General features: G+C 39.1%; 1 protein-coding gene across 2 annotated transcripts in view; it reads left to right on the forward strand.

The window, feature by feature from the left end:
* JARID2 (jumonji and AT-rich interaction domain containing 2) overlaps positions 1 to 22,828 on the forward strand; it is a 272,180-nt gene that overhangs the window by 143,179 nt on the left and 106,173 nt on the right. The window contains exon 3 of one of the 2 annotated variants that reach the window (XM_077143746.1): positions 15,376 to 15,517. The exons of the other annotated variant lie outside the window; for it this stretch is intronic. Within the exon in view, the coding sequence (XP_076999861.1) occupies positions 15,376 to 15,517 (142 nt within the window). The remainder of the gene's footprint in view (positions 1 to 15,375; positions 15,518 to 22,828) is intronic. 2 annotated transcript variants of the gene reach the window in all.

Consider the following 22,828-nt stretch of genomic DNA (forward strand, 5'->3'; position numbering starts at 1 on the left):
GCTGCCCCCTGAAAAGAAGTCACGGTCTGTTTGACTTGTCCTATTTACCGGTCCTAAGCATGGAGCAGAGAGACAGCAGGAGCTGCTTCTGCTGTCTGCAGACTTGGCAACAGGGTCTTGAGACTAAGTGAATGGGAAAACCTATACGTCAGCGTAGAACTTTCTGTGATGAAATGGTTTATATTTGCATTGTCCATCAAATGCTAGCCAATAGCTATGTAATGCTAGGGCCTTTTAAAACCTGATTGATATGATTAAAGGATTGAATTTTTTTATTTTAGTTAATTTATACGTAAGAACAACATATGACTCGTGAATTTAGATAGTAAAGCTAAAGAACATAATATAGTGTGAAATTTTTTCATCTTCATGCCCTATCTTTTTTTTTTTTTTTAAATCTTGTAGGAGGTAGCCTTTTTTTTTCCTTAAGAAAGACATTGGAGTTCATTTTATAAAGATTCTCTTAGCTACTCTCACATAATGTAGACAGTTTTGACGAAATGAAAAAAAAATCTTAGTTCTATTCAAATGCCTTTTAGTATTCTGAGCAATTTTGGAGCTTTTTTTTTGCCTTTGGTACTCATGTTACCATTCTGATATTATCTTTTGCTACAGTATAACATTATAATATTGGCTTCAGAATTATGCACATCTACCTTTTGATTGTTTACCTTTTCCAGTTTTTTCATTAGCTCCGCTTAAGGCATGTTTAATATAGCTTTTATTTCCATTATTAAGTAATTCTTTTGTGATTGGCTACTATGCTGTCAACACCCCTAAATTCCTTGTGATATCAGTTAAGTCATTTTAAAAGTTTCCATTATTTATGTAATTCATTTATATTGGAAATTCATAAGAATATAAAGAATAATGCCATGGGATAGAATAATGTTTATTATGAGTTTTATTCACTTCTGGATTGCTTCCTGGACTGTTCCTTGTCCTCCCAGCTATGATTGTTCTATGCAGTACAATATCTGCGATTTAAAACTTTAAATCTTTCTTTGTGTTACTAAATTTTGTGAATTGTAATAAAGAAATCATTACAGTATTCAAGAAATTGTTTTATATTTAGGCTTTAAGGAAAATGCCAGAAGGAGTATACACCAGATTGTTGCTAATGATTGCTTTCGAAGTGTTGGGACATGGATAATTTTAGCTCATAAAAAAGATGTTTAGGATTAAGAGTAATTTTGACTTTTTAAACATTTTGATGACAAAATTAGTCAGCAGTATGTAAATGGTACATACTGGTACATGATAAGGAACATTACTGCAAAACCATCTCAAAAACATAAAAAAGAAAATGAAAAGTTGTGATTAAAAAAGGATTTAATATCTTAATATATATGCAATATAAACATGTTTATTTGTGGTTAAATTTTGTATTCATAAGAGTTCACCTGAAAATTTGAAGCTTCCACTTCCAAAGAACCCTAATTTTGAACATGGCTGTTAAGAAATCCTAGTTTAATATAAATTAGATAAGATATTCCTAGCCAAATAATTTGAAACAGAAAATTTATTTGAAACACTTTCCTCTCCAGGAGGAAAATATTGAACATGGAATAGGATGCATTTGAATGTTTAATGGGGCCTCTTACATAATAGCTTATGAATGCCCCCGAAATGGTCTGTAGAAATGTTCTTATATTCTGGAAGAGCAAGAATACTGTGTATTTATATAGTCTTTACAATGTTTATTGTAATCTTTACAATATTTATTTATTTACAGTATTTATCAGCTATTTTCTCTAGGTACCATGCTAGGTTTTGAGGGTTAAGATGGCACATCCTTTTCTTCAGTGGACATACAGCCAGTGACAACTGCTTTGTTGGTATACTATTGAAGCAGCACCTGCAAAGCTGTTGGTGGGTGTCATTGTCACCGAAGCCTTTTCTGGGAAGGTTACACCTGACTTGACAGAGCAGTAGGGGCTTGCTAGGCATACAGTGGGGAGACCGTAGTCCAGGAAGAAGAAACAGCACGTGCAAAGATCCTGAGGCCTGAGAGATCAAGTAATAAAGAAAACATGTCATTTGCCATACATGCTGGAACTGCAGCGCCTTTATAGACTATGGCGGGATATCTGCAGGTTTCAGAACCAGATCACTGTCCATGGCATGACTAAGGAGGCCAATTTTTGTTTTTAAAAAAGGGAGGCAAGTACAATTTATATCAGTAGTAGAAACAAGTAATTAAAATATGCTGTTTTGAAATCCTTGTAGATAAATTGTTTCTCTCTCATTTCAATTAATAATTAGGTATTAATTTCTAGACATAAAATTACTGAATTAGTTATTATCTGTTCTCAGATGTATATCTTTTCCTAAGGTGCTCTCTAGAAATACTGTATCAACTTATAATCACCCTACCAATGTATGAGTTATAAGTTTTGTCAAAAGTTAGAAATTTGAAAAGATGACCTTAACTCAGCCTGTGCTTCAATAATTTTCAAAAATGAGTTTCGATTTTTCATTCCTAAGCATGAAAAAATGGCCATACTGTGATTCTGGTTTAATTTTATTTTCTATTTGCATGGGTAATCCCCTGCCCGTAATCTTCTTTACCTTGGCATCACTTCTGGTCACTTTTTAAAATCTATTACCTGAATGATTTAAAAATGACTTAAACCCTAAAGTACATTTTATTTGAGTTTTCCAATCAAATAATGGGAAATACATGTTGAGCAAAAGATTCTGTGAGTTAATTCATTAGCATTTAAGCTTCAGGCCCTTATAAAGCTTTTACTAGGTATCACAAGCACTTCTACATATAAAGGCATGTAGTTATGTCCCCAGCAACCAGCATTGTCTTTGTTTTAATTTAAGGTGAAGAAATTGAGATGCAGAGAGGTTTCCAATGATTTTTTTCCTTAAGACCACACAATAAATGAGTGGTAGAATCAGGATTTGAGCTAGGCACCGTTTTCCCAAGGTTCCTCTGTGTAGACTCTGAACCACTAACGTTCCTGCTGCAAGTTTCTTAACAGATAAGCCATTTTTTATTATTTAAAAAAAAAAAAAAAGGAATCTTTTTATCTTTTTTTTTTTTTTTAACACGGGCAGGGGTCGGGAATCAAACCCGGGTCCTCGGGCATGGCAGGCAAGCACTCTTACCTGCTGAGCCACCATGGCCCGCCCCTTATAGAATATTTTGGGATAGCTTCTGAATTTGAACTTTCTGGTTTGATTGTATTGCCATTGCATTAGTATTAGTGAATTAATCCATAGCAACCATGTTTGTTCTGTTAGTTAATACATGTCATCCAGCCCAGTTCCTCCTGCTGTAATTCTGTAATGATATTCTGTATTAGTTTGCTAAAGCTTCTACAATGCAATATACCAGAAATGGAATGGCTTTTATAAAGGGAAATTTAATAAGTTACACGTTTATAGTTTTAAGGCCATAAAATATGTCCTAAGACATCCAGAGAAAGGTACCTTAGCTCAAGGAAGGCTGATTTGGGAAGGCACGTGGCTAATGTCTGCTGGTCCTTGTTCTGGGTTCCATTGCTCCCAGCCAGTGGTTCCCCTTCTAAGTCTGTGGCCTTCACTTAGCTCTTTTGGGACACAGCTCAGGGTTCTGGCTTTCTTAGCTTCTCATTGGAAGGCACATGGCGACGTCTGCTGGGCTCTGCCCGTGTCTAGACATCTACTCTCTCTGTCAGCACTCCAAGTTTCTCCAAACATCTCTCTCTGTCAACTCTGAAGAAATTGTTCTCCAAACATCTACATGTGAGATTTCTCCAAAATGATTTCCTCTCTAGTAAAATAATCAAGACCCATTTTGAATGGGTGGAGTCACATCTAGTCAATAGACCACACCCACGGTTGGTGCCCCACACCTCCTTGGAGATAATCTAATCAAGGGTTTCCACCCCACAATATTGTGCTGCCACAAGATTGGATCAGGATGAAAACATGGTTTTTCTGGGGGTACATGATAGATTCAAACCAGCATATTATTCTTTTTGTAACTTGTCATTAAGTTTGAGATTTTTTTTGATAAAAAAATAATGGGGAAGTTGGGCACAGAGTGATGGGGATAGAGGGAAGGCCTCTCTGATAAGGTAGCACTTGACCAGAGAACTGCATTAAGTGAGGGAGCAAGCCACAGGGCATATGGATTATAAAATATGGCTTTTCTGGGATATATAATAGTTTCAGACTGGTGCAGATTCTTTTTAATTGTGTAGGGTGGCCTTGAGATCAGGTTGTTTCTAGGCCCAGCCACATTCACTGAATAGTTCAGCACCATTGGTGCTTCAGGAATTACCAAGTCCCCTTGAAAAGAGTCTAAGCCAGTTCTTGGCTTAGACTCTTTTTAATTCTTCATAGTGCCAATTTATGAACTTTTAGTATAATTCTAATGAATAATTTGTATTATTTTGACTGCTTCTGTAGAATGCCTACATTTATCATATTCCTGAAAGTCATATATTATTTCATTGGATCACCTTTCTATACCAGCTTTCATCATAACCTAAGAAATGTAATTTGACCCAAATAACAAACATCTATCTGGTCTGTGCAGTGTGATCACTAAAACCCTGTCCTTCCTGGATGATATTCTCAGGCTCCCACAGTCTGGTATGCTCTCCTACTTTCATACCCATTCTTTATTATTAGCATTTTGGGAAAAATGTTTTAATTACTAAATGCCAAGGCAGGAAGTAACTTGTGTTGGTAGCTGGAAATTGAAGAGCTGTTTTGAAACTGATCGTGGAAGATAAGGGGGAAGAATTCCTTGATTCGCTACAAGGCTGAAAGGCTTACCTTTCTCTGGTTCTCAAGGTAGGCGGGCTGACTTTCTTGATTGGATACATGAATAAAACAAGGTGAGGCAGTGGGTTCTTTAATTAATAAACAGAGGAACACTTAGATATCCAGATTTGATTAAAACGTGCAAATGATTGTTCTCTCAGCTTTATCAAAATCCTAGATGAGTTTTGCTCCCGTCATGTATTTTTAAAATGCTCAGTGCATCTGTTGGGGCTGCTGGAGTCTGCTCAAGTCAGTGGTAATGAAATTGTTGTGGAACTAGGTATATTTTTGATTTTGTAGCTCTTAGAAGAAAAGCATGGAGGGAATGGGCTCATGTCCTCAGATGTCCTGGGGTGTAGGCGATAATTAGGTGGTTGGCAGCCACGGACCTGGCTGGCTCCATAGCATTTCTTTGGAAATGAGATCCTGTCTGAAATTCTGACCTCCTCTGAAGTAGCAATTTGAGCAGAGTGCCTGGCTCTTTGGTGTCTTGAGAAATGAAAGGTCTTTATATTTAAATACGTAGAGATTATAGTGACACATTGCTGGTACATAAGCAATAATTGATTTAATCTGCTCGGGAAGCCAATTTGCCATGATCTTGTAATTTGAACATTTGCCTACCTAAGGATTTACACCGGAAATCTACTAGGACATCCAGGAGAAATCAGTGCTTTCCAGAGACAAGCTGAAAAATGTAGCATTGGGGAATTGAAGTAGATTGTGGTATATTCGTACAATGCAGTAATATACAGTAGTGTAAATGAATGGCCCAGAGCAATAAGCAAAAACATGTATCTTAGTAAATAATGTTGAGTATAATAAGGTATGATCACACAGTATGATTAAGAAACCCCTTTATTGCATGTATAGCACAGTAAAAAGCTATATAGTCATATGCATTTGTGGCATAACTTATCACTGCCTCATATCTCCTTTTTGGTTCTCTGCTTTAGGTGCTTTTTGTTAGTGAAAGAGCCAAAAGATAAGTCACAGAAGGAGGAAAAGGGAAATAGTTATCCTGAATGTCCTTTAACTGACCGTGCATGACTTAGGCTGCGTGGGATACCTGCCAAGTGCCTCTTCCACATTGTGGAGAATACTGAGTAAGGGTCTCCTCTTGAGCTCACCCTGGGGGAACATAATTGGAGGAGTAGTTTCCAGCCCTTTTTGTTCTAGAGGAAATTCTATCATGGGCTTGGACTCTGTTGTCTGAGTCATGATGAGAAACTAGTTCGATGATCTTGGTCATCAGTTTCCTCCTCTGCAAAGTGGGGAGTTCTGCTAGATGATCTCTGTGGCCCTGTTGTAATTCAGATTTTGAAGTGGTAGCTCTAAAATCGAAATTAGGAAAGTCTGTTCCTACTTCCTGATACTTTTTGTTTAAATGTGGGGCAGTTCTCTCTCTAACCCCAATTCTGCAAGGAAAATCATTACTCACCCCTCACCCCCCTACTCCCCAATGGCACATTATCCAGGGGTAAAAGTCTCTGTGGCAACATGGGACAACTCCCAGGGATGAGCCTGGCCACCACCGTGGGCTGGACAATGCAATGCCTTCCTGACCATAAGAGGGGAAATGTAACAAAATAAGTATTAGTGGCTAAGAGAGCATAAGCAGAGTTGAGAGGGTACTCTGGAGGCTTACACAGGTTTCAGCTAGATATTGCCATTTATTATTGCCAACCCCCAACAAAAATCATTCCTACCAACCCTAAAGAATGCATAGGGCTCTTTCTGAGATTCTGCAAAAGTTTCACACACTGATGACTTTCCAGAAACCTACAGCCTCCCGGTGGGTTCCTAGGGCAGATAAGCTCCTGGAACCCAGAGGGGCCAGCCTCTCCAGAACATCAACTAGTTCCATTCCCCATGTCATATTATCAACACCCCTTTCCAACATGAAAAAAGTTAGGATGGGCATAGCCCAAATACCCTTAAAGATTGGGAGAAGGATCAAAGGAGAAAGAGGCATTATGACAGAGAAGATAAGGATATTGATTCTTTTTTTTTTTTTTAAAGTCTCCAGTGTCTTGGAGCAGCTTGAAGAAAAAACCTGAAATTGTGAAACTGTAACCCATAATAAACTCTGAAATCTGTTCTGTAACTACTTGTTACAATATACTTTGAAATTCATTGCTTTTTTGGTATATGTGTTATGTTTCATGCACAAAAAAAAATGTGAACCTTATTGATTTAAGAACTGGAGGCTGCCATAGTAGAAAAAATACTCTGGCTTTGGAGACAGATCCCTGCTGGCCTGAGCAAAGCTGCTGTTGGCCCTAAGGGTTTTTGTGAGGTACGGATAAGTTCATGAGTGTAAAGTGTTAGAGAACAGAAACTGCTCATTAAATGGTCAAAGAAAACAACAATAAGGAAGCAACAAGCTAAAAGTAATAATAGTATGGACACTCTGGCTTGGGTGTGGGACTTGCCACTATATATTTTTCCCCCTCTTGAAAGGGCACAAAGAGAAGAGTGTGGGGTGGTGTTCAGAGCATGTGTTTGGAACAGTATCATTGCCAGCTGAAGTTGAAAAGCCTCAAAAGAATTGACTTTAAAAATCAAAAAGCTTATGACTTATGAAAGGAGATGTGTACTCCAGTTGTCTGAGGCCAGGGAGCTGGCCAGCCCTCAGTTGGATTCTTGCCTTCTTCACCCCTCGAAGCAGCTGCCAGGCCACAGATCCTGTTTTGTGAAAGATTCTCATGAAACAATGAGAGAAAACAGCCTCCGTTTTATTAGATTAGATCAATTTATGTGGCTGGGGCAGGGCTGGGGGAGGGGTGTCCTGTTGTTGGGGGTATGGCGGGCGTCGTGGCTTCTGAGCATCGTTAGGTCATTTCATAAGTAATGAAGCCCCGTGGTAGCTGGAAGTGGAAGAAGGGGGGTGGGCGGGCTGGAGGAGGAGGTGCCTGGAGGAGCATGTGGAAGGAGATTTCTGCAGTCTGTCTGGAGTGCCGCCCAGGTTTCCCAGCCAAAAAAACAAATAAAAATAAATAAAAGGCAAGTGCTGAATGACACAAATTATGATATTAAGAAGGGATACTATTGAAAATGTGTCTTTGGGTCTGCCGTCCGTGGGGGTGTGGTATGTGCCTGGGGGTGTCTGAGAGACTGGGCTTTGGTGTGAACAATTAAACCGAATGTTTCCCCCTCAAAGGTGGTCGTCAGTCTACCCCCCAGCACCAGCAAAACCCCCCTTGTGGCACCCCCACCCCAATGTCAGAAATTCTGTGTTTCTGATTTGTCTGCATTGCAGGTTGGGTAAATTGTAGGATAAAAAGCCCGTCGCTGTTTTCCTTTTTCTCGTTTTAATTTATCAGGGGGAAAAAAAAAGCCCGAGACCCCTCCTCTTCGGCGCTGGATTTCTTCCCCTCCCCATAAATAACCTTCTCTCCCTGGCTGTGTCCCCTCCCCTTCAGCCCCGTTGCCGTTCCGGCCGTCCTATTGCCGCTCTGAATCTGCACTGCCGCTTGCTGATTACGTACAGCAGAGGATTGTTGACAAGTGCTCTGGAGCCTGCCTCGCTGCTGCTCTTCCTCCCTCCCTCCCTCTGTCCTTCTTCCTCTCTGTCTCTCTGCAATGATCCGGCTCTGAGGATGGCTGCTCCACGGGTCTGTCAGGTGCAGTTTTTGGTGGCTTATCTTGAGGAGCCTGGGATAGAAGGTCTGTTCCTATAAATAAAATAAAAACCAAATAGCTCTAGATTTGTTTCAGGCTGCTGTGGCTTTTGTTGGAGAAATAGGCCTTTGTGGGTTTCCCTGTTGGGGTCTTGATTTAAATCCAGTATGGGTGGCAAGGTGCTATATATGAGTATGTAAAAAGTGTTGCGATTTGTTTAATATTATTATTCTTTTAGCTTTGATATACTCCCTAGGGGCAATGGTGGCTCCTGCAAAGGCACTGTGGAAATTTACAAGAGAGAATTAATGCCGTTCTTAAAGCATTAAGCTCCGTTGACCATTTTGGCCAAATCTGCCAGTTTTAACCAGGCTCGTGTGAATTTAAGACATTTCTCTGGGGACTGAATGCCATCCAGCTATGGCTGGTCCCTTTATTTTATTGCCAATTTATTTGATCATTTCCCAGCATTTGAAAATAGATGTTTGATTAAAGTTAATTAGTTCATCCTCACCACAGCTTTGCTTAGCATTTTTATAAACAGCATGCATTTTCATTTCCCTTAATCCTCTTGATCCACCTCCTGTCTTTCTCCCTTGAAAGATGAAGGAAACTGAGGCATGTAAATGGATGCTAAGCATTTTGTCCACAGTTCCCAGGTGTGATTCTGGGTTAGACCTTAAAGCTTTAAACTTCGAGTGCCCTCGATTCTTATCCCCTATTTTGTGTCTTACTCTGTATGACCAGCTGTATAAACACAAATGAATTTTGGGAGTTGACCATTAGGTTCCTATAGTGTTTGCCGATTCCATTGCCACATTCCTGTAGTTCTGCTTTCATGTTGCTTCCTTAATGTTTCAGTATTGGAAACGAGCTGCTCTGGGAGGCAGCAGGCCTTTCTGAACTTTAACACTAGCTTGCTTCCTGGTTTCTTAATGTATTAATCGGAAAAGTGGTATACAATTGATTTGTCTGCGTGATATAATAAAGGAATCTGGGAAACTGCTGCACTTTCCAGTTAAACAAAGCATAACCTAGAACTTGAAAGAGCCCATTCTTATTGTCTTGGGGAATAAATATGGCTGGAGCAGTTTTGGGGTAACAATGTTTACTTATCCACAAATTGTGATCTTCAGGCACAGAGTATGTGAAATTTGCTCATTTCTTCCCCTTATCACAGAATAGTCCACAAACTGGTAACTTTATGGTGTTTGGTTGATTTGAGTTAAAGCTACCTTTGCTTACCTTTGTAGAGACTTGTTAATATTTGAGGGGCTGTTTCTGTTGGCAAATTATATTTGTGAGTGTATGGCATGATTATATAAAACTTTAAAGGCAAATATCTTATATCATTTAATATCATATATATATAATTAAAGGTACAGTATGTATATATAATTAAAGGTAGAGAATCAGCTATCTCTGAATATGCTGTATGTGCGTGCACATTCCATGGCTTGTAAAATTAAATTTTGGCACGTAAGTTTTCCTGAAAATAAGGCTTTGTACATGCTGTTCTCATTTATCAAAAAATATTGTCAGAAGACCCCCCGTCTTTCCCTCTACTGTATGTGGCTCTAAGTTCCCGTGCTCTGCAATGGTGCTATTGTTCTGCCGCTCGTTCTGCACTCCTGCCTAAGCCCAGTGTTGTCTTTGATCACCTTTCTTCAGAATGTGGACTGCAGCCTTCGACCAATGAGTGATGATACTGGGCCCTCTGTATTGTGGAGTCCTTTTACTTAGCTGATAGAAGCACAGGGTGAATGCCTTTGGGGTTTGGAGGATCCATGCTCTTGGTGAGCAGTTGTAACTAGCTCGCTTGTCAGGCTCATGTTTGACTGGTCTGCCAGCCTACAGTTAAAATGGCCAGGATGAGGCAAGAGCCAAGAGAAGTTAAGGTCTGGGACAGAGGGGTCAGGGTGCTTGGATAGAAACATAGAGCAATGTGGGTGTTTGTAATCCACTAATTATTATTCAGTAAATACTATACTTGTTTTGATTTAATAAAAATCATGTTCAGGATGAAGAATGACTGAAGAGAGTTGGAAGACTGTAGGAAGTGCCCTTGTCCCAAAGAAGTAAGTGAGCTGTGCCAAAAGGCTCGGTACACTTTGCTCACAGTTCTGATCTTCAGAGTTGGTCCAGAAATTTTTCTTAGAGATCATGGTTCCATCCCACTGAGAAATTTTGTCCCTGAATGAAGTTCAAATATTAGTGATAGAGCCTCTCAATGAGAAGGGAATTTCCTCTCTCCTGTTGACTCTTGATTAGGTTACAGAAAGCAGAGGTCTTTTTGTTTGTTTGTTTATTTTTGTTTTTATGTAGTGCTCAACCATTCAGGGATTTAGATGGCTACAACAGGGTCCATCTTAGTGGTAGCCAAGAACTGCTCATGTCTGGTGGGCGTATTTCTTTTGTGGTTCAAGGCGAGACCTTATCGTTTCAAGGATTGGCTGTCTCTTTTGCTTTGTGTTTTTCAAACTTAGTCATTTGCTTGATTCTGAACTAGGAAAAAAGAGACAGGGGAGATGCTTTTCTCATCTACCCAGTGGCCCTAGTTTTCCATGTCAGTCATTGTCACTATGTCAGGTTTTTATCTACCACATTTTCTCAGAAACCTGGGCATGCAAAGGAAGTTTAGATGAGTGAGAAATGTTTTGTGGCAAAGGTGTCTGGTGTGGGTGGGTTTGAAGAACTCTCATGGGATTATCTTTGTTGTTCTTGTTGTTTTTACTAGCCTTAAACTAAAAACGTCTGTGTTCCCCCTGTACTTGAGGTTGTTTTGAAGGACTGTTGGCCCTATGTGCATCTTCGCAGGTAATCTCCATAGTTGATGTGAGAGTAGACAAAGGGGAGCCCTAGTCTGCTCAGGGGCCAGTTCTCATGAGAGAAAGGGATAATTATTATCCACAGGCTGAGGTGTTAAACCATTTTCACTCGCATGTTGTTGACCATGAGTCTGTCAGTGACATCTACCTAAGGACTGTCATTTGTTTCGAACCGCATCAGCGTTTTTGATGTGGAGAGCATGCCGATGGAGAAGCTTGGGCTCCCAGACCTCTCTGCACTGCTCCCTAGTCCTCTCCCTCCCAAAGCTTAGTGGAAGCTTAGTTGCTGACCTGAATGTATAACATTATGTTTAAACTCCATATTCACGGAACCTACGAGGCTGGCTCAAGCTAGAGCTTCCCTGGCATCGGAATTCTTACCCTGTTTGAAAAACAAACAATCCACAATTTCATCTGTCCTATTTTTAGGATATTTTTCTGTCTTTTAAAATTTTGCATGAGAATAGGAACTTTGTTTTTCATTAGTAGTGGAGGCTTTCCAAATACCTCTGAGAGGAATCTATCTCAACCAAGGGAGCCCGTTGGAGTCTCTTTTTTAAAAAAGTTTCCTCTTAAAGTGCTACAGCCCCTCTTCCCCCTCCCCCAAAAGACATACTAAGAAATTGCTGCTAAAAATGAAAGCTCTCTTTCCATGCTTGACTGTTTAATATGTAATGTGATACCTTGTTTCACAGTGACAGGGTGACAGACGGCCTTGGCTCTATAATAAGAATTACCTTTTGTGCAGTCCTTCTACAACAAAGCCAAATACATCGACTCTCCCTAATATGCTAATTATTTTGGTGTGCTCCAGATGTTTTAGAAGCACTGGAACAGCTTTAAAGGTCTCCTTGTTTTTCATTTCTTTTTTTAACCCTTCTTTAGGCCTCGCTTTTGTGCACTAGAGAGGCATTCGATCTTCCTTTGGCTTTGAGTTCTGTGTAGCTAATGGGAAGATTGGTCAAACTTCTTTGTCTCTGAAACATCATTATTACGAGCACTGAATGTTCTAGTCCTTTTTTCAAATATTTGGAAAGAATTATCTTCTGTCTATATATGTTCTGAAATTATTTTGTTTTCATCAAATGCTTAGCAGAAGTTCCTTCACCTAAAGGAATCTTTGGCCTAATTTGTGTTTATATTTTTCCGATTACCTCTATGTTAAAGCAACATATATCTCTGATCTCAAGAAAAAAAAAACCAGCAAATTTATTCCTCTTTTCTCCTGCTGTTCTGGGCTCAGAAGTCAGTTTTGTTGTATTGCGTTGTGTAGCTTTGGTAGCCTTTTTGTTTCTTGTTAATTTGGGAGGTAAGAGGAAAAGCTACTGATTTTGCAAAGCTGTTGATGGCTGAGTTCTGTTAAAATATCTTCCTTGGGGATTTGGTCCTCAGCTTGTGGGAATGGACACTGCTTTGTGGTGGCCGAGTGGCCCCAGTCTGTGTCTTTGCTGCTCCCACCCAGCTGATAGCGACTAGTCAAGGTTGCAAACATGGCCCCCAAGCTGCCTTTACCGCAGTGATTTGGAGTTTTTCAGCCCATATTTATTGCTTTTGTGAAAGACAATAGACATGCTTTAATTTAAGTTCAACCTACTGAATATTAATAGAGGAGAACAAATGCATATGTGAGGAGACTGAAATCTTGTGGGCCATTCAGTTTCCTCCGTTTAACCTTCTTTCCCCAACAAAGGTTTTTGTTGGTTTGGAAAAATAAAAACGGTTTGTGTGTTTGAGGGGAGGGGGTATCGTTTCATTAATTTTCATTGACTAAAAAAATAATCATTTAAAACATTTGTGGCAGGCTTTGTTAGAGGAAAGAAAAGGCAGCTCACATCCACTTGGCTAATGCTATAATAATGGCTATTCTGCCCTATGGCATCATATTCCATCTTGCTGACCAGGTTCTCTCAATTGGACAGACAGTATGACTTGGAATGAAATAGTCAAAATAAAATGGGATGGATGGCCAGTATGCTGGAGGTATTAAGGGTGTGTGTGTGTTAAGAAAAAGCCTAATCATGTAGACTGTCTCCTTAAAAATAAATGCAAAATTTCTTTGTGCTTTTAAATATACACAGAATGAGAGTACTCAGAATATGAAAGATTTACCAGTTGATCATGTGAAAAATAAGTCCCACCCATACATAAAGGTGTGGGGGCCTTCGCCTGCTTAATAGGCAATATGTGTGGGGCCATTTGGAAGAGGAATGTGATTTCAGTCTAGGAGAGTCAGTCATTTTTAATCTTTGGATTGGGGGAAACCTTGGACCTCTTTTCAGATTAGCTGATTGGGTTCAATGGACCCACTCCTCGGGATTCCTGTTAATGTAGTTCAGTATTGTCTTAGATCTTTCAGAGCAGTTTTGTCTGTTTTCCCTTACATTGAGGTCCAGTACAGTCAATTGAATTTCCCAGGTGTTTTTCATGTGAAGTCTGTTAATACAGTTTTCCCAAATTTGTGCTTTGCCTAGTTGGTTTTTCTGAGGAGTAAGGTGGGGCTTACGCTTTTTTTTTTTTTTTTTTTACATTCATATCTGTTAAATCTGAAAAAGTGTACATGTCAGTGTTAATTTTTTTGGTCTGTATTTGCCATATTAACTGTAAGTATACCTTCTTTGCCTTCACAAAATTAAATTGATGAAAGGTAGAAGCATGCCCCAGACAGAACTTTGTGCATTGATACTTTACTGAGTTCTGTTATAATAGATTATACAAGTTCCTTTCGTTCCCTATGATTTAATTCATATGACAGAGATTTATAATGGCTTATGATGCCTGTATCTTCTCTTATTGATATGGACCCTCCTTTCCACTTACACCACTGGGTCTCAAAATGTGGTCCCTGGACCAGCAGCATCACCTGGGAATTTGTTAGACTCACACACTCTGGAGGTGGGATTAGCAGACTGTGTTGTCAAGCCCTCTAGATGATTCTGATACATATTCAAGTTTGTGTGACTATTTTCCATGACAGACACACTGTACCAGAGTATATTGTTATTTATACTTGAAAATGTTGTAAAAATAGATAAGTGGAGAAATAGATGCATAAACAGTCCAGGTTCTGTGGTGTTACTGCAGCATTCTACTTTCCTTAAGAAATTTGTCTGTGCCGTGTTTAGTGCAACTGTCAGGAATCACTCAAGGATTTAATGCAGGGAATTAAATGCTCAGAAAAGTGGTGCAAAGGGGCTGGAAGAGCAAAAATCAAAGGGCCTCCCTGGGATTTTGGCTGCCAGGACAAAACCCTGGAGTTGTGGATCCACAGATACATGCTCAGATTGTTGCCACTGCTCAGCTGCTGATGCCCATAAGATTGGTGACTTGACGTGGACAGTGGGGCCTAGTCACTTGTATCTGTGGAACTTCCCACTGGCAGAACCTAAATTGTATCTGGAGCCCTAGGTACAAGTCTCTTCAGCTGTCACTTGTGTGGCCTTGTTGCTTGCTAAAATGCTTTCATAATACTTAATGAATAGCTGCTTCTTGAGGCCTCTGATGGCCAGCAGCCCCTGTTCTAAAATCTTTTTCTTTTCTAGTTAGTAAACGCACTGCCAGGATCCCCATGGCTCTCCTGCTATTGCACTGTGGCATATATGAGACAGTCAGAGGCCGATCCAGGTTACAGTTCAGTGTAATGGATTGTTGTGAAGAGCAGGTTGCGTAATAGGATTTCTAGGTTAAAGCTTTTCTGTTTGTGGCATGTACTGGTTCAAGAGAGCAAGTCCAAAAAGGTCTTGTCCAAATGAAATTTATATCTGTCAATTTTAGTATCTCTAGGGTAATTAGTATTTCAGGGATAATTAGTTAGATTTGCTAATATTTGAGATGCCTTCATCCTTTCCACCCCAAAAGATGTTTATACTTTAAAAAAGAATCCTAAAGTACATTATGATTTAAAATTTCAGCTTGAATTTCCAGCTATCACATTTTTTTCCTTGTTAGGCATTTCTCTCTCCTAAAGGGTCTAAAGTAGGATGAGATATGGCTGCCCCCCACCCCACCCCACCCCCATTTAAAGTGGATATGTGCTTTTTAATCCTCTTCTATCCAAATCCTTTTCTGTCACCATCAGCCGTTGCATAGGGACAACTGTGGTAAAGTGCTGCTTCCTGATGTATTTTTTTAAGTGTTTGTCCCCTTTTCTCATCTGTAGGGCTCCTTGGTAATGGCCAGTCTAAGGGATTAGGACCAGCATCAGAACAGTCAGAGAATGAGAAGGACGATGCATCCCAAGTGTCCTCCACTAGCAACGATGTTAGTTCTTCAGATTTTGAAGAAGGGCCGTCGAGGAAAAGGTTAGTACCCAAGGCTGAAAACTGACACCTTAAACCAGGGACTGCAAACTCAGGTGCAATTTTTTTGTTACATGGGAACATGAGCCCACTCACCCAATATCCTAATTACACTAGAAGAACAGAATTCTGGACTTTTTATATGAAATACCTTAATTTAAAAAATATTCTATAATTATAATTTAAAATGACTGAACAAAAAGCTCCTGTGGCCCAAACAAAACATGTTCCTGCCGTAAGAATTGGCCAAAGGTCGCCAACTTGTAGCAACCTCAGCTCTTGCCTTAACCGGTCATCTTAACTTACTGATTTTCACTGGTAGTAATCCTGAGGAAGTATGTAATCCTGAAGAAGTATGTTAGATGGTGTTTTGCCTCTGAAAAGAGACATTTCTGAAACTTTTAAGAATTAAATGAGCTATTTCTGAAAATTTTTTTCTCTTCAGGAAAGCAATATTTAAATTTTGGACATTTAAAATCTTTTGGCTCTTAAGTTAGTGGTTGTGGAATAGGTTCTTTGATTTATCAGCAGTTGTTTTTATATAACTTTCCTAAATATATTTAAGATTGTTTGATAAGGAGGTTGGCTGTGGTATTTTTTGATGAGAGTTGTTGATTTCCTGGTCAAATAATGGCAATGACATTACATAACAATGTTTTAAATTGGGCGTTTAAAACACCCTTTGCCTAGTACCTGCCTTTTTGCATATCTCATGTTTTTACTTTTTTTTCTCTTTAGAATTTGTGTCTCATTTTGTTCTTTTTCCAATCATGTTCCTGATGTTTTCCTGGGTGACTTGGCTGGTGACTTTTTCTTAGAATCTGTTCATTTGAGTGTTTGGAGAAAGGACCAAAAACAGTGCCCTGGTGTGGTCCTCTGTTCATTCATTTTGCAGAATTACAGTTTCAGAGATCTCTGTGTATGTAACGAAGAATTGAGTAAAAAAGAAAATTAAAAGAGAATAACATTAGTCATGTATAGATCTCTCAAATCCTTAAAACTGAAATTTGAGGTGCATAGCTCCAAGTCTTACTTTCCTCCATCTTGCAGTGTTTTTGTTTAAATAGCCTACGATACCCTGAGTATACGTTTACTTTGATCTCATCTTCTTTTAATCTTCAGCATTGTGTCTAGAAGATGTCAATAGATTTTGTCATTAGATCTACCAACGTATTGTGCTTTACTTCTCTGTTTAAAGACCCTTAGGCAAATATCTCACTGATGATCCTGTTGTATTACAAATACTCCATAACTTCCATTCTCCTTATCTTCCCCACAGTTTAAAGATTAATCGTCATAGGAGAGGGATTTCAAGGATGTGTGTAAAAAAAATCATATCAGTAGATATATTGTAATGTGTAAACTTACCTGTGCCTTTCAACATGAATGAGCATCTGAGATAGTGCTACTGGCTCCCTTTTTGCTGCTGAACCATGATGTTGCATGGTAGCTCTGCAAAGCAGCTATTAATTTTGCTTCCAAGGGAAGTGGAAGAGAAATTTTGTTCTGATAGATCTTGTATCACCAAGGAAAACTTAATGCACTTTCAATTATTATTGTGCCAAATACCTTGTCTTACTGAATTAAGGATTCATAACAGCTTGTTATTTGGTTATGGTGACACTGTTGTGTGAAATCCATCAGGGACCTGGTTGAATTAAGGATTTACAGGTATGACTGGACTGTGGTGCCCATCATTACTGGAATAAGACTTTGTACCTTTCAAGCAGGTTGTGTGGTTAGGGCATACATTTCTTCCCGTGGTGTAGCATCTATAGCAAGTGTGTGCAAGAAAAGATAGCTTTTAAATTAATACTTTAGATTTCTAATTGCTGATTTGTTTTGATTCTTCGTTAGTGGTATGAACCCTGCCTTCTGAAACATGATGGGTAATTAGAACCTGAATTCCTGGAGCTATGTTGGTGTTCTGTTCAGACCACATCTTGACCTTTACATATATAGTGTGTTTTCTAATAAAAGTGTGCTGTCTTTGGTGAAGACGACAAGTCAAACCCAGAGTAACCATATATAGTTGGTTGTTTTGAAATGCACAGTCAAACATTGGGTGGATTCCTGACTAGGTGGCATTACTTACTTATGTATATAGTAAGGGTATGTTTTAAGAGTGGTCATTTGAATTCTCGTTTGTTAGAGTTTCTAGGACACAAAACTGAATTCAAAAATCCCAAGACCAGGTTCTATGTATTTGCTTTGGAAAAAGCATTCTCTATTTTTTTTTTTTTTTAAGAATTCCATCCGTTGCTGACTATTCTTGTACACTTAAAAATAACTCTTGCTGTGTACCACTTCTTAGGTAAATGTTTTTAGGACTAATTACCATGTATTTTGTTTTGTCAACAGAGGGAGGAGGAGGAAGAGGAGGAAATTCCTGTGTTTGATTTTTTTCTTACACAAAAAATAAAAAATCTGTGGGAAAGATTGATGCCATCCTCTGTCCTGACCTTAGCCAATCTGACTTTCCAGCTTGTAAAATTGAAGTGATTATATTTTCTACCACATGATACTTGTAGCATGTCTTTTAAAATCTTCAGGTATAATTGTCTTGTGTTTACCATTTTTATATTCCTGCAGTAAATCACCTTACTATGTCATGCTCCATGTACTTGTTATCATTGCTTTTAGTCAAAGTTGGGGATTTTTTTGGTAAATGGAAAGCTGTAGAATCCATAGTTCTACAGGATTTTGTGTTTTGTATATTTCTCAAAATTATTTTCCTTCTTATTTATCTTGAAGGAGGCACATTTCCAAAAAACAAATAGTTTTTTCCCCCTTTTCTTTCTTTCTTTCTTTTTTTTTTTAAAACCTAACCATTTAAAAGTTATCATCTAAAATCATTCAGGGAAAACTCAACCCTGCTTTAGAAACTCTCTGCTTATTTATTAGGTGAATGGAGGATGGCTCAACAAATGAAGACAGGAGAGACTGCCCTGGGGTGGGGTGGGGGTGTATGTATAACTCACCTTGAATGTTTAATTTGTTTAGTTCCCTTGTTGTTAGCATTTTTTTTTGTTGTTTTTATGTTAGATGATTATTAAACATTAATGGTTTTTTTGTGTGTGGCATAGGCAGGGTCTGGGACTTGAATCCGGGTTTCTAGGCTTGGCAGGTGAGATTCTTGCCACTGCGCCACCGTTGCACTGACCTTACATTAATGTAGCTTAAAAAATATTTTTAGTGACAGATATTCAACACATACAGTCTATACGTAGTATACAATCAGTGGCTCATAATATCATCACATAGTTGTGTATTCATTACCATGATCATTTTTTACAACATTTGCATCACTCCAGAAAAAGAAATAAAAAGAAAATTCATACATCCCATGCCCCGTACTCCTCCCTCTCCTTGACCACTAGTGTTTCCATCTACCCGCTTTATTTTATCCCTTATCCCCCCTATTATTTATTTTTTAATTCTTTATTTTTACTCGTCTGTCCATACCCTGGATAAAAGGAGCATCAGGCCCAGATTTTCAGAGTCACATTGTAAAAGTGTTACATCTTTATATGTTCGTCTTTAAGAATCAAGGCTACTGGAACACATCTCAGCAGGTTCAGGTACTTCCCTCCAGCCACTCCAATACACCAAAAACTGCAAAAAGGGCTATCTATATAATGTGTAAGAATAACCTCCAGGATAACCTCTTGGCTCTGTTTGAAATCTCTCAGCCACTGAAACTTGATTTTGTTTCATTCCTCTCTTCCCCCTTTTGATCAAGAAGACTTTCTTACTCCCATTATGCTGGGTCCCAGTTCATCCCAGGATTTCTGTCCCATATTGCCAGGGAGCTTTATACCCCTTGGAATCATTTCCCACATCGGGGGCAGGGCGGTGAGTTCACCTGCTGAGTTGGCTTAGAGAGAGAAGCCACATTTGGGCAACAGAAGAGGTTCTCTGGGCGGGTGGGGGTGTGTGTGACTCTTAGCCTAATTTTAAGTAGGCTTAGCCTATCCTTTACAAGAATAAATTTCATAGGGGTGAATCCAAGATTGAGGGCTCGGCCTGTTGATTTGGTTGCCCCCACTGCTTGCAAGAATATCAGAAATTCTCCAAATGGGGAAACTGAATATTTTCTCTTTTCTCCCCAGTCTCCCAAAGGGACTTTGCAAATACTTCTTTATTCACTGCCCAAATTACTGGGATATATCGGGGCATCCCAGTAACCTGGACAAACCGATGAAGTCTCACGCCCTATTCAGGATTCCATGTACTTGTGGTATTCAACTAAACTAACCATATAAGTTAAATTAGGTAATGCGCTACCCAAAATATAAATTTCGTGCCAAATAAACATCTCTCCCTTTGATCTCACACAGAAGTCGAAGTTTTAAAATGTGGATGATATCATCCTTTCACCTGTAGTCTGCTCTACCTTAGTCCTATTCAGAGGAGCTTCCTTCATGTCTCTAGTCAGCGTCTGATCCCTTTTTCAGCTCTGTTAAACAGTTCCTGTGTGGAGCGTTGCTGACTTTCATAAGCTTCATAGGTATAACTCTTGTCTCAGGTGACACATAAATCCCTGAAGTTTCTGGAAATGACCAGGTTATATACAAACAGCTCAGTGTTTCCAAATTTAGAAATAACAATTACAACTCTTGAATATATGTGACTGTTCTAAGAGCTTACAATCTAGGATTCTTTACAATAGGCCCCCAGCCTTATAACCATGCTGAACTTCAGTTCACCAGGTTTGTATATTATAGTGAGTTCATACGAGTGAGACATGATAATATTTGCCTTTTTGTTTCTGACATTTCATTCAACATACGATTGTCAACGTTCATTTACCTAGTTGCATGCCTCACAATTTATGTAGTTTTTACTGCGTGGAATAGAAACATTCTAGAGCTTTTAGTCTTTAATCAGCCCCTTCTGCATTTGATAGTGGCCATGCCTTGCTTCTTATCCCCTGCTGTTCTGCATTGACCGTGCCATTCATTGTTCTCTGGTGCTCTTGTGAAGTTTGTGTTTCCTCCACGTGTCTTTAGGATTTGCAGAGTCCAGTATGGCAGGCGTGAGCTTACTATGAGAAGTGCTTTGGAATCATGGTTTTGGTGGTAGAGATTATCTGTTTGGCTAGTGGAAAAGGAGTTTTCGCTACTCCCCCCCCCCCCCCCCCCCAAAAAAAAAAAAAAAGTTGTGGTGTATTTTTAGTTCTAAGTAAATCTTTAGTTGTAAGATCTAAGATGCATGGTCCAAAAGGGGTCACCTGAATTGGTCACCTTTAAAATGTATGACAGAACTCTGTGTGTTTATCTTTTGGTGGGTGGTTATAGGGGATATGTAGGAAAATGTTGATTACAGTGTTAGTTCATGCAGCGCTCTCACATATATAGTAAGCACTATATGAGAGGAGCTGCATTTAGCTAGGTCTTAGAGATATGATTGCTACTTCGGGGACAAGCATGTTTGAGAGGGACTTTGATTTATACAAATTGATTTATATCTTTTCCCCATGGTGCCCCATCACAGCAGTCTGTAGATAAATGGAAAAGTGTGGCAGCGTGTCCTTTATTATTGAGTCACAGGGTAAGATCTTTGTGGTATAGTGTGTATTTCCTCTACAGAGTATGGTGTGAGCAGGTATTGACATATTTGAAACAGGCATAAGTGGGTGAATTTGTGGTTTGAGAAGACAGGGGTTTGGTGAGCAGATTCCATCTCTGCTGTTCACACGTTGGCCATTGCTTCACGTTTAGGAGTCACCCCCTTTTCTCGATATTGATAGCCTGTGTAAAATAGAACCACCTGGTATATTTTTTCAAGTGTGTAGTGCTCATATGATAACAAAGACCCCTAAAGGTTCTAGAGAACTGCTTAAAAAAAATACAAGCTGCTTCTGGGGGGTATAAATGTTTTCTTTTTGTTAAAGAGCTGTATTTTAGTTAGGGCTTTGCTACTGTGGGACTTATTGAGATCAAAGATAGTTTGTCCTCTTAAAGTAAATTTAATTTTGAAGGTAAAGAAGTAATTATTTCACGAGTTTGGATGCTGTGGTTTTAATGCAGCTTAGATTCTGGATATGAAAACATGTTAAAAATGGTCAGAATTTTCTCAGGCTTTTGACAGGTGTTCTTTTCATAGCTGAAATGTCAGTATTACTGTTTTCTCATCTGAGTTCCTTTGTTGGCATAAAGTACTTTCCTACTTCCCAGTTTGGAAAGAAGATAGGCTCAGATGCATAGGATGTTTCCTTGGCAGCATGAACTGTTAGAAAAGTTGGATTTATTCAAGGAGGGAGAAAAATCCTTACGAATTAACTACTTGCATCATACAATATTAAAAATTTAATATGTATGATGACACAATGTGTATGTATATGTATATATATATCTAATATAAGTCAGCTGGCTTGAATTGTATGGAATATACTTGTAATAGATGTTTTAATATTATTGTCTACTAATTAATTTCTGGAGTGAGTTCAGATCGACCCCCCCCCCCCCCCCATTTTTTTTTTCTCATTGTGGGTGTTTTTTTTCCCCTTTTGTGTGCCTAGTAATTTTTATAGATACTAGGCTGCTGGACTTTTTTGCATTCCTGGCAATAGTTTTGAGCTTTGTTCTGGGACAAAATTAGGTTACTAGGAAATTGTTTGATCCTCAGGTCTTGCTTATAAACTTTAAGTAGGTTCTTAATAGCAATGTTTGGTTTAGGGCTAGGTTTTTCCCACTACTCAGGCAAAACTCCTCTAAGTACTTTACCTGCTGCCTTGAAAATTCTCTTTTCCACTTTGGTAGAAATAAGCACTCTTGCAGGCCTTTTAGATGGTCTGTTCCCCATAATCCTTTCTGGCAGTACTTTCTCATTAAAAGTACCCAAGTGCAGGTCAGTACTCAGCTGAAGACTTGAGGAGCACTGTCTGCCAATCTCCAGAGTCCTTTCATTGCATCATTCTCACCTCTGTGGTACTCTTGTCTTGCAAACTCTGTTCACTTTAGCCTTCTTGAACTCTCAACTCCTTCTCAGCTTCTAATTGAATTCTCTCTCCCTGCGCTGTGGCCTGCAAATTCTCTCAGGGCATTAAGCAGTGGCATTAAAGGGACCACAGTACTTTGTTGTGTGCTCTCGGTGTTTGGTCTAGTTTTCCACTTGTTGACGCCTGTCTGCAAGTGGCTAGAGCAGAAGTTCCAATTTGAATTTTCTATCCAGGCAGGGTGGGGGTGAGGACTGGGGTAGGAAAATAATGCCAGGAAATGTAGCTGCTGTATTTGGCCTTTATGTTAATCATAAGTCATAAGTGTTCATTCAGTTATTGTTAAAGAGAAATGTGAACAGCCTTTACCCAAA

The sequence above is a fragment of the Tamandua tetradactyla genome, chromosome 25 (assembly GCF_023851605.1).
Source record: "Tamandua tetradactyla isolate mTamTet1 chromosome 25, mTamTet1.pri, whole genome shotgun sequence".
NCBI lineage: Eukaryota > Metazoa > Chordata > Mammalia > Pilosa > Myrmecophagidae > Tamandua > Tamandua tetradactyla.